Genomic DNA, 12359 nt, shown 5'->3' with positions numbered 1-12359 from the left:
TAAGGGCACATCAGACTATGGCGGCACGACATCAGAACAACAGATAATATAATATAATATAAAATGGTATGGTATGTTACCAAGTGTTTTAGTAACCACAAACCATATTTTGTACATTTGGTATATGCTTCTGTTTATTGTATTAAAATTGTAAATGTATTTTGTAAATGTGTTTTTACTTTTTCATGTTGTCAGCTTTGAAGAATATAGTCTATATATTTCACTCTTGTCTATTTACCTCAACCAAAGCCAATTAAAATGGGCTTTACTACTTCTATTAATTCCAAAACAAATTTATAATTTGTGGGAAACATGGGGACCTTCTGAGAAAATCATTGGTGCCAGCCTGCCCTCCATTTAGGACTTCACTGCAAACATCACTGCAGATTCATCACACTCCACACACAACCTGTTTCAACTTATCCCCTCTGGAAGGCGCTATAGATCTCCGTAAACCAAAACAACCTTTATGTTTACCTGTCAAGGCTCTTGTTGCTTTTTAGTTTTTTAGTTGTGTCTATATATGTGTGTATATTGAATTGTATTATTAAATTAAAGGTTTTGTAATCTCTTCATTATTGTTTGATAATACAAATGAGGCATTTACAGATGATAAACTCTGATATTAAGCGAATCAAGTCACAAAATCACATTATGTGCAGACAATATGTTGCTGTTTGTCTATAATTCCCAAACTCATCATGCAGTGTTATAGCTGCTCTTCAGGTGGTAATGCAACTTTAACCTGGATAAGTTATGCTTAATCAGCACTTCTAATCAAGCTTTCACTTAAACAATATTAATATTTCCCTACACGCTTAACCTGGCAGTTTTTCTGTATCCTTTTTTCTTACTTTGGAAAGAGTGGTTTTATAAAAAATTGAAATAATTGTGAGAGAAACAGTTACAGTAGTCACATGGTATAATTTCATGTTTCTTATTAGTTAGTTACATAATTTATGCAATTTTTGTCAGATGAGTCCTAAGTCATCCCAGTCTTACAGAATGTAATCATGCAAAGAAGAAGAATAATGAAGTAAGAATCTGTTTCACACAAAAATGTATTTATTTATTCAAGTTTCTTCTATTTTATTTTATTTTATAGTAAAACATTTATTGAGTTAAAAAGCATATATGTTATTTGTTGTATATTGGCCATTTAATTTACAGACTGACAGCAAAATACATAGTTTTTTTTTTTGTAACTGAGGCTTCTATGACTTGGAGGTTTCTCGACCCATGATTGCTTTCTTTGTGTTCCTCTCTGGTCTCAGCAGGATTATGAAACATTTGGGTCCAAACAGCGCCACCAAGAGACCAAAACTGGAGGCCAAGATGGCGAACACCTCCACAGCATCTGCATATTTCCCTGGAGAGTTGATGTAAGCAGGGACAAAGGCCACCCACACAGCACAGAAGATTAGCATACTAAATGTAATTAGTTTGGCCTCATTAAAGTTGTCTGGGAGATTTCTTGCCAGAAATGCTAACAGGAAGCTAAGGACAGCCAGTAATCCAATATACCCCAATAACACTGCAAAACCAACTGTGGACCCAACTACACACTCATAAACTATCTTGTCATTGTGATATTGGGTGTTTTTATGAGGAGCTGGTGAGGAAGAGACAAGCCAAGCTGTGCAGATTGCAGCCTGAATAGAAGTGAGAACCAGAACTGTCCCTCTCTGCTGCATAGCACCAAACCACTTCAGACTGGCTCCACCTCCTGGCTTGGAGGCCTTGAACACAGCCAGAACCACCATGGTTTTCACCAGAATACATGAGACAGAAAGCACAAAGCTGATCCCAAATGCTGCATGTCTCAACTGGCATGTCCAAAGCTTGGGACGTCCAATAAACAGCAGTGAACACAGGAAACATAGTTTAAGTGAAACCAAGAGCAGGAAACTCAGTTCTGAATTGTTGGCGCGTACCATGGGTGTGCTGCGATAGTAGGTGAAGATGCCCAGGACAACAGCACAGATAAAAGTGCCAAACAATGAGGCAGTTGTCAAGCAGATACCCAGAGGCTCATGGTAGGAGAGAAACTCTGTTTTCTTAGGAACACAGCGGTCACGCTGGGGGCTGGACCAGAAGTCCTCTGGACAGTTGTTGCACTCCATGGAGTCTGAAAACAAACAACTATTTTATTTTATTTATTTTTCAGCTTTTCCCACTTCTTTCTCACACTTTCCTGGGCTCATGCAGTATTGGTCATATTGGCAGTCAAGTGGGCACTGCAGAGGAATACATTCCTGAATACAAATTAAGACTCTGCAAAAAATCATTGAATTTTAAAATGAATGCTTACCAGTTTCATTACTAATTTCTCCCTCGGAACAGGGGATGCAGTCAAAACAACACACAGGCTGGTTCTTTTTCCTGGCCATGCGGGTACCTGGAGGACAACTTTCGCTGCATACTGACTGGGGTGGCTTTAGGAATAGTGAGATCATTGTTATTCTTTACCATGTAATGGCCTATTTAACGTAATGCTACCACACAAACAGAACAATAAAAAGTAACCTCTTTTGAGTCAAAGTTCCAGAAGATTTTGCCTTCATCAATTATGAGTTCTTCACCTTTGAAGGCCGACTTCTTAACCTCACCCACATTTTGAAGTGTAATTTCTCCATCAGGGAGCAGCATCCAATTCATGATGTCATATATTGGTAAGGCATCACCATTCTCATCAAATGAAACTTGATCACCAAACGATGTGGTGAAGTTGACTTTTTGCAAGTAATGCATAAGCTACAAATGGAAGCGATATGACAGACTTAAAATGCAGAACGTTCTCGATTGGAAAAATTATATATGTATATATAGAAGTGCTGCAGTCATTCTACTGTTGTTGTTGAAATGTATGAAAATGTGCAATTTCAAAATTGTTTCTACAATAATGAGGCATCCTAAGTATTTGTTTTGTTTGTTTCACTGATATATAATTAATTTTACATCAATGTCCTTTTCTGTAATTTTCTACTCTCGTTAAATTCAGTAAGTACCTCAGGGTGTAGTAGCTGTTTTTTAAAACATAAACAGGAATGTAAACTGATATCACACCTGCCATGGCTCCAGTCTTTGTATGGTGGCACAGCTGTGCCCGCTGAAAGGCCCTCTTCCTGGCTCACACTGCAGCAAATCATCGAGGGCATAAGCCAGAGCATACACAGCTTTGTAAATATTGTACTCTGGTCTGAGTTCTGATGCATCCAAAAACTCAGTCTCGACATCCTCTAGATCTTCTTGTCCAGTGCATAATGCTCCCCCAGCTTCAACCCAACCTGCTGGAGGTGGTGCAAATCTACACTGAAATGTGTATTCCCAAAACTGCTTCACCTGAAATGTATTTAAAAAAAACAAAACACATGGTAACAGTACATTTTATTCTCGTAATTTGTCATATATTTGTAAGCTTAAACTATCACCATGCTATTTCCATAGCCATTGTTGTGGTGCTGGTCAGGATTAATTCTTAACAGGAAGTCCTTAAGTCCTGGTATTTTTCCACAACGGATAGCAATGCCAAGTGTTCCACCCAGGTATGGTGTAAAGGAAGGGGTATGAAGTCCATCAACTAATGTCCAAGCTTCGCTGGCAATCCACTGCAGGCCTGTCACATTTTGCTTCACAACCTGTGTATAGCATTAAAATGTTTGTCAGACTTCTGTGAAACAATTACTAATACCTTGTATTAGTATTAGTAGTATTATGTAACACATTACAAAAAATAACACAACAATTATCTGGTATAGTTGTTTGCAGAGAAAGGACTATAGCATTAATAACATATAGGATCAGTAAATGTATGACACAACTATGCATGTGATGTATGTGCATAAATGTTGCATTAATACATTTTGGGCATGGATATATAGTTTTTACACACCAGAATCCTCAAATCCTAACTCCAAATGAATCACTAAAGTACTGTTTTAATAGAAATCTGGTCAGATAAAGATAAACAAATGATTTTTTATACTATAGATTCATATGTGTCAATGCATTTTTATCCTCCAACCTCCTCCATCAGCTGAATCATGTGCATCTGATGTGCAAAAACAATGACCACACGAGCCGTGGATTTTGTCATCACAGCCACAATCCTCTTATATTCATTTGGATCATTGCCCCAAGGTAAAATCTCTGAGTAGGCCAGGCAACCTCCACCAGACTGAGCCAGGTCAGAATGAAAGGATCGGGCAGCGTGGAGTCCATAGTCATCGTCACTGAACAGCAGACCTGCCCAAGTCCAGCCAAAGTGTTTTAGGATCTGAATCATAGCACGCACCTAAGTGAATTTAGAGTGAAGGGATCAGTCTTCAGGCAGGAAAATTATTTCTTTGGAAATGTATACAAACATGTCTCATAATGGAAACATAATTAATTTATTCCTTTAAGATTTTTGCCCTAAATATATGTAGTTTCATTACTGATGAACAAAGCAAATATATTTCATGCACTCAAGATTTTTTTAATTGGAAAGACTTATTTTCAAAATTGCTATACTTTACTTGAGACATACAGAATATGCAGTTATTATTTTTGTAATAGTGGTTTACCTGGAAAGCGTCACTTGGAATTGTTCTGAAGAAGGATGGAAACTGCTGCCTGTCACTCAGGCAGGAACATGTGGCAAAATAACTCACCTATAACAGAACACACATAATGCCCACAGAGTGTGCATCTCTTGAAAATTACTAGACATTTTCAAGATGCTATATTGAATAATTTATAATCAATTGCATTGCGCTATGTCAAAAGCTCACACAAACTTACAATAGGCAGTTTGAATAAACCAAGAACATTGGAGGTGGCAATAGAAAAGGTTGAAAATGGATCACCAACAATCCCCATAACAGGAGGGGACCCTGAACAGTTCTCCTGAAGCAGAAACTGCTCCTCTTGACCACTGGCCATTGACAATGCAGCACTAAACCCAATACCAAGCGTAGCACAGTTGTCATAAAGACTGTATCCCAGAGTCACATTTTGTAGCAGCTTGGAGTTCTTGTTGATCTCATCAATAGCAAAAGCCATGGTCATGGCATGCCTGAACCCTAGAGTGTCAAAACTAACACACAAAAATCAATTAATCATTAAAGGGTAATGCAGTATTTATAAAGTGTGCATGTGTGTGAGACTTACCCTTGACAGTTGGGCTGTTGTGGCTCCGAGGTGAATGTCAGCTCAGGGAAGACAGAGGTGTAGTGGACTTCAAACAGCCCACCCAGAATCACATCACCAGCCTTGTGCATCCCATTAAGATTAAACTGCCTCCGTAATTTACAAGAATGGGAAAGATTTGAAGACTCAGAGAGGAAAAAAGAGAAAAAACTCAAAATCAGAAAACATAAGAACAAATATTTGAGAAGAATGGCCTCCATGACTGCCCTCCTCCCTTCACCCCTGTATCTAATCTTTATGGACAGGTACTTCATTTTATATGCAGGGCTATGTCATTCCCTTTCGTCAATGTTTAATTGTTCACACCACCTATCAGTGCATGGGCAGCATAGGGGGATGGGTGTGATATACATTTCAAAATAATTAAACAATTGTGCCAAATCTATGCCACATCAGCACGTTTTTTTAAACCAATATTGATGATCCTTTCTGCCCCCTTTTGTGTCCCTGTCTTTAAAATGTTAGAATCAAGTTAGTGCATTAATTATTGTTAACATGACAAACATGCTTTACACTTCAAGCTCATACTTAAGATACTTCAACTACTGTGGAACTGAAAAAAGAAAGAAATTGCAAGGCAATAACAGAATTTTGCAATTCTTATTTATGGGCAACATTTAGTATTTGATAGATATTAGTGACAGCATAATAAACATTATGTGCCGAGTAGGTTGTACATCCAGTGACCTGGGAACCTATAGAGGGAGCTAGATGTTGTGTATTAGCACAAGTAATATGTGCCTTTGTAAAATAAAAGAGGAAATATCTAGAGGGGGGTTCAATAAATATTTTATTGATTATTGAATATGTTTCAAATTGTGGCTCAAAATACTGAAAATAAATACATAAGTAAATAAATAAATAACAATAAAAATCTATCACATCAGTCAAAGACACCCCTTCCAATCACAAAAGACAATAACAAAGTTAATGATCTCAATAATTCAATTCAATCAGCTTTAATAAACAGTTCAAGATTTTTGTGACAGTCTATTTGAGCAACTGGCAGTCAATAATATATTATTATATTTATTATTATTATATAATATATATTTTACATCAAGTTTTTGGCTGGAATGTATTACATGACACATTCACATTGTTCAGTCATTTCCAGATTTTTCTTTAGTATTTCTAATTCCAGGGAATGGAATTGGGCAAAACGTTTAATGATAAATTTGACAGAAATAACAGAAAGCTATAGTACACGATGCCTAATCTTCTATTATTATTTTTTTATTTAAAAAGAAGGTTACTGTGTGTCATGAGCACATCACAGTTAAAAATTAAAAATTAAAACTTGAGTGAAATTGATATTGACTAGCTTTTTATGACTTGGTGGCTCCTCGACCCATGATTGCTTTCTTTGTGTTCCTCTCTGGTCTGAGCAGGATTATGTAACATTTGGGTCCAAACAGCGCCACCAAGAGACCAAAACTGGAGGCCAGGATGGCAAAAACCTCTACTGCGTCTGCATATTTACCTGGAGAGTTCACGTAAGCTGGGACAAAGGCCACCCACACAGCACAGAAGATTAGCATACTAAATGTAATTAGTTTGGCCTCATTAAAGTTGTCTGGAAGATTTCTTGCCAGAAATGCTAACAGGAAGCTGAGGATGGCCAGTAATCCAATGTAACCAAGTAATACTGCAAAACCAACTGTGGACCCAACTACACACTCATAAACTATCTTGTCATTGTGATATTGGGTGTTTTTATGAGGAGCTGGTGAGGAAGAGACAAGCCAAGCTGTGCAGATTGCAGCCTGAATAGAAGTAAGAACAATAACTGTTCCTCTCTGCTGCATAGCCCCGAACCATTTCAGGTTGGCTCCACCTCCTGGCTTGGAGGCCTTGAACACAGCCAGAACCACCATGGTTTTCACCAGAATACATGAAACAGAAAGCACAAAGCTGATCCCAAATGCTGCATGTCTCAACTGGCATGTCCACAGCCTGGGGCGGCCAATAAACAGAAGTGAACACAGGAAACATAGTTTAAGTGAAACCAAGAGCAGGAAACTCAGTTCTGAATTGTTGGCTCGTACCATGGGTGTGCTGCGATGATAGGTAAAGATGCCCAGGACAACAGCGCAGATAAATGTTCCCAGCAATGAGGCAGCTGTCAAGCAGATACCCAGAGGCTCATGGTAGGAGAGGAACTCCGTCTTTTTAGGAACACAGTGGTCACGCTGGGGGCTGGACCAGAAGTCCTCTGGACAACTGGTGCACTCCATGGAGTCTGAAAACAAGAGAAATATTCTATGCTATTGCAGTTTATACAACTGTACAATTTCTGCCTTTTGTCACACTTGAGCATGGACAGTTTTCTATTTTGTCCCTTGTCACAACTAATTCTACTGGCTAGGGAGTGAAGACAGGCATAACACACATGGAGGGTCATGCCATCTTTAAAAACTGCCATCCTATCCAACCATACGCCTTAACTGAGTAAAACGAAGGCCATTGGCACTTTTTTTCCCATCATTACCTGGGCACCAAGCAGAGGAACATTCCTGAATATATATTCATATTTTATGATATAACATATAGTTGATGACATAATGTTACCAACCTGTTTCATTGCTGAACTCTCCCTCAGAACAAGGGACACAATCGAAACAGCAGGCAGGCTGGCCCTTTTTCCTGGCCATGCGGGTACCTGGAGGACAGCTCTCACTGCACACTGACCGGGGTGGCTATAAGGATTGTCAGGGTTATTTAATGGTTTCTCCTTATCGTTTGATTCTGTTATTGTGTGTCATGCAGAACTAGGGCAAAAACAACAAGAAACAGAAATAACCTGCTTGGAGTCAAAGTTCCAGAAGATTTTGTCTTCATCAATTGTCAGTTCTTCACCTTTGAGGGCCGACCTCTTCACCTCTCCAACATTCTGAACTTTAGTTCTTCCATCAGGGAGCCACAGCCAGTTCATAATATCATATATTGGTAAGGCATCACCATTCTCATCAAATGACACTTCATCACCAAATGGTGTGGTGAAGTTGACCTTTTCCAAGTAATACATAAGCTACAAAGGGATATATTACAGATTAATATTGTGACAAAAAATGATGGGACATATGGTTAACTGGATTTAATGATGCTAGTGATCAAGATAGTGCATTAAACGTGAAAATTAACATTGCTATTAATTAAATATGGTTCTCACAACAAATACATTTTATTTCATCTACAGAGATAGTAACTGTTTTCAGACAGGTGGAGTGTAAACTGATATCACACCTGCCATGGCTCCAGTCTTTGCAATGTAGCACAGCTGTTCCCACTGAAAGGGCCTCTCCCTGGCACACAGTGCAGCATGTTATCAAGGGCATATGCCAAAGCATACACAGCCTTGTAAATGTTGTATTCAGGCCTAAGGTTTGAAACATCCAAAAACTCAGTTTCCACATTCTCCAGGTCTTCCTGCCCAGTGCATAACACTCCCCCAGCTTCAACCCAACCTGCTGGAGGTGGTGCAAATCTGCACTGAAATGTGTATTCCCAAAATTGCCTCACCTGAAATGTATTCAAATCAAACTCTTAACAGAAATAACAATATTTTCATTTTAAATTTACAGATCTGTTTGTAAGGTTACAATCTTACCATGCTATTTCCATTGTTATTGATGTAATGTGGGTCAGGACGTATTCTTAACAGAAAATCTCTGAGCCCTGGTATTTCACCTCGTCGGATGGCTATTCCTAGTGTGCCACCCAGGTAAGGCATAAGACGGGGAGTCTGGAGAACAGCAGCTGCTGTCCAGGCTTCACTGGCCATCCACTGCAGGCCTGTCACATTCTGCTTCACCACCTATTTATTGCATCTTATAAATTTAAGCTTTTTTCAGACTTATTTGAATAACATATTATTTTAATCACACAAAATATAAAACAAATGTCATAAACAGTTAATCAGTTTATCACTCAAATATTTAGTCAAAATAGTTAGTAATAGATATTATATTACTTATTATTACTAGAAAACATGCAACTGTTCAATTTAGGACACGATTCTTGAGATCATGAGCATAAATGTAAATGAACAATAAACATTTGATAAGAATTTAAAAGTGCACTGAACCAGTTCTTAAGTTAATAAGCATTATGTTTTTGTCATGCACAGTAAAGTTTATTTCACCAATAAATACCTCGTCCATGAGTTGAATCATGTGGATCTGATGTGCAAACACAATGACCACACGAGCTGTGGATTTCTTCATCACTTCCACAATCCTCTTCAGTTCAGCTGGGTTGTCACCCCAGGGTAAAATCTCTGTGTAGGCTAAACAGCTTCCACCAGACTGAGTCATGTCCGATTTCAAGGATCGGGCAACATGGAGTCCATAGTCATCATCACTGACCAGCAGACCTGCCCAGGTCCAGCCAAAGCGTTTAAGAATCTGAATCATGGCACGCACCTAATTGAGTAGTAGAGAGTGAAATATATACTGTAGGTTAGAATAGAATAGATATTTACCTATTCATGTCAACCATCGAATCATAATTAATTGATCCCATCATGCTCTTTCTTTTAAATGCATGCAATTTCATAAACAAAGCAAATGCAGAATCTTCATTACACTTAGGATGAAACGTGTTTTATTTATAAACCAAAGTTTCACCTGGAAAGCATCACTTGGAATTGTTCTAAAGAAGGATGGAAACCTCTGGCGATTAGTCAGACAGGAGCATGTGGCAAAATAACTCACCTATAAAGAAATATACAGGTTGTGTTTTTCATTGAAGTCAATAGAAATATTCAAATAATTTCACCTACTTAACAGCTCGTGATTTTATGAAAATAAAACGCCAAATAAGAGCTTGACAGAGAGTTAAGTTTTAATGTATATGCCCTATGCTATTATTTTAACATTTGGAATGGATTATATTACAGTACATCAAAAGCACAGCTAAAACTGAAGGAAGGAAACTTACAATGGGCAGTTTGAATAAACCTATCACATCAGAGGTGGCAATCGAAAATGTTGAGAAGGAATCACCAACAATCCCCAGGACTGGAGGGGTCCCAAAACAGTTCTCCTGAAGCAGAAACTGCTCCTCTCGACCACTGGCCAGTGACAACGCAGCACTGAATCCAATTACGAGTGTGGCACAGTTGTCATAAAGACTGTATCCCAGAGTCACATTTGGTAGCAGATTTGAGTTTTTGTTGATCTCATAGATTGCAAAGGCCATGGTCATTGCATGCCTAAATGCTGGAGGGTCGAAGCTAACAGACAAAATAATATAATCAACCACTAAAACATACAATTCTCAATATAATAATCTGCACAGATGAACACTATCTGCTGCAAGAATGTGAGACTTACCCTTGGCAGATGAGCTGATGTGGCTCTGATGTGAATGTCAATTCAGGGAAGACAGAGGTGTAGTGGACTTCAAACAGCCCACCCAGAATCACATCACCAGGCATGTGCATTTCATTCAGATAAAACTGTCTCCTTAATTTACAAGATGAGATAAGAGGTGACGGCTCTGACAAGAAAAAAGAGGAGGAGAGAATCAAGATCAAGTAGACATACAAGAAGAAATATGAGCCTAAAAATGAACCCATAACTGGCCTCCTCCCAATACCTGGTTCTTATCTTAATGCATGGTTACCTTATTTTATATGCAAGCTTATGCCATCTCCTTTAGTGATTAAGTCATAATTTAACACCACCCATCCCGGAACAAGCAGTGGCGTGGGGGTAGGCCAGACACATATCAAATTACCTCTGTGGAGACGTGCTTCTATAATAATATCATTATTATTATGTGCTGTAATTTCTGGGCAAAACTTTAGAAGTACAGTGTAGATGAAAGATGTTAACTTTAAGTAATTTCTGAAACTGTGACCAAATGATGTTGGCTTTAAGTATACTTTTTGATGTATGTGGAGGGTTTAGTGGGGTATTCTTGCCTAACACACCATATCATACCATACCATACCATACCATACCATACCATACCATACCATACCATACTAAGTTATTGTATAGATAATGTATTGTAATTACAGTATTTATAAGTACAGCCAGGTAACTGTGCAGCACTCCTATACTTAATTAGGCACGCTAAATTAAAGTTTATGTTACAAAATGTCTTAATAATAGACAAGGTCAGCACCAACTTTTAAAAAAAATAATCAATGTTGTTTTTACCAGTAAATGAACAGCTCAACATGCTGGTTAATTGCAGACAGATGTTTTGATAACAAACCGTGAACAATGTAGTTATTGTTACATAGTCGTTACATAGCAGCCAGCTAATATTACTTACTAGTCCAACATTCCCCCACCATGAGAATGAAAATCTTCTCTTCCCAGTGGTCCAAAATGCCTGTGGTACCAGAGTAAAGACAAACACCCCTGGTGTGCGCTGAGCTCACCCCTGACAGCTCGCTAACAAACTGAGCTGACATTAGCTAACAGCAGCTTTAGTTCAATTTACTTTTTTTTTTATCAGGAAACACTGTAACTCACCAAGAAATTAGGCTGAGCAGCTGGAGGCATCACAGGGAAAAACAGAAAACATATATTCAACAAAATATGACCCAGTTTTGCCAAAACAAAAGTTTGTGGTGTGTGACTTTGCGCTGTAAAGTGTTATGTACTTCTTGCAGAAGATTGAACACAAAGTTCCATAGTGCAGATATAAAGGACACAGAGTGGGAATAAGAGAGGCATCATTCACCTATTTACAAGCGAGTGTAGGCCAAAGATGGAGACCTTTTGGGCCCCCAATATCTGTCTGCTGGTTCAAGGGACCTCTGGGCCAACCAAACTCCAAAGGCTTCCCTCTTTAACTTGATGGCCTCCTTCATTACTGGTGTTCACCAATGGGTTCTTAAATTGCCATCATGAGAGGCAAAGATGACCTTTTGATCACAATCTCCCACCAACTGCAACTATTCAGTGGAGGCTTTGAGCATGACCTACTTGAATTCAGCATCACCAAACTGCTCTGGGATGCACAAAAATTTCTCCCCAAAGGTGGAAGTTGAAGAACTCAATTTGTGTTGTTGTCTTGTCAGGAGTCTGGTTCCAGAAGTGCTATGCGTATAGATGAGCCCAACTATATCTAGTTGGAATCTCTGTACCTCACTTCACTAGGACCTGTGATGCCAGGAGTCGCCATGCCTTGGTCTCACTTTTGCCTGT

General features: G+C 38.7%; 2 protein-coding genes across 2 annotated transcripts; both read right to left on the bottom strand.

Moving 5' to 3' along the window:
- Positions 1 to 1214: 1214 nt before the first annotated feature.
- On the bottom strand, positions 1215 to 5321 carry LOC104933756 (extracellular calcium-sensing receptor-like). Its single transcript, XM_027279997.1, has 9 exons — positions 5152 to 5321; positions 4783 to 5077; positions 4566 to 4652; positions 4025 to 4294; positions 3432 to 3638; positions 3067 to 3342; positions 2527 to 2754; positions 2312 to 2435; positions 1215 to 2128 (listed from the first exon to the last, which is right to left on the bottom strand). The coding sequence occupies exons 1-9, from the start codon at positions 5259 to 5261 to the stop codon at positions 1215 to 1217; spliced, it is 2511 nt and encodes an 836-aa protein (XP_027135798.1). The 5' UTR covers positions 5262 to 5321.
- A 1197-nt stretch (positions 5322 to 6518) lies between these two features.
- On the bottom strand, positions 6519 to 10669 carry LOC104933768 (extracellular calcium-sensing receptor). Its single transcript, XM_019269976.2, has 9 exons — positions 10527 to 10669; positions 10132 to 10426; positions 9819 to 9905; positions 9345 to 9614; positions 8801 to 9007; positions 8437 to 8712; positions 7994 to 8221; positions 7766 to 7889; positions 6519 to 7432 (listed from the first exon to the last, which is right to left on the bottom strand). Exons 1-9 carry the CDS (start codon positions 10634 to 10636, stop codon positions 6519 to 6521), a joined length of 2511 nt encoding a protein of 836 aa, XP_019125521.2. The 5' UTR covers positions 10637 to 10669.
- Between the last annotated feature and the right edge of the window lie 1690 nt (positions 10670 to 12359).

Source organism: Larimichthys crocea, chromosome VII (assembly GCF_000972845.2).
Source record: "Larimichthys crocea isolate SSNF chromosome VII, L_crocea_2.0, whole genome shotgun sequence".
Lineage (NCBI taxonomy): Eukaryota > Metazoa > Chordata > Actinopteri > Sciaenidae > Larimichthys > Larimichthys crocea.
This window is presented reverse-complemented; position numbering and strand designations above follow the sequence as displayed.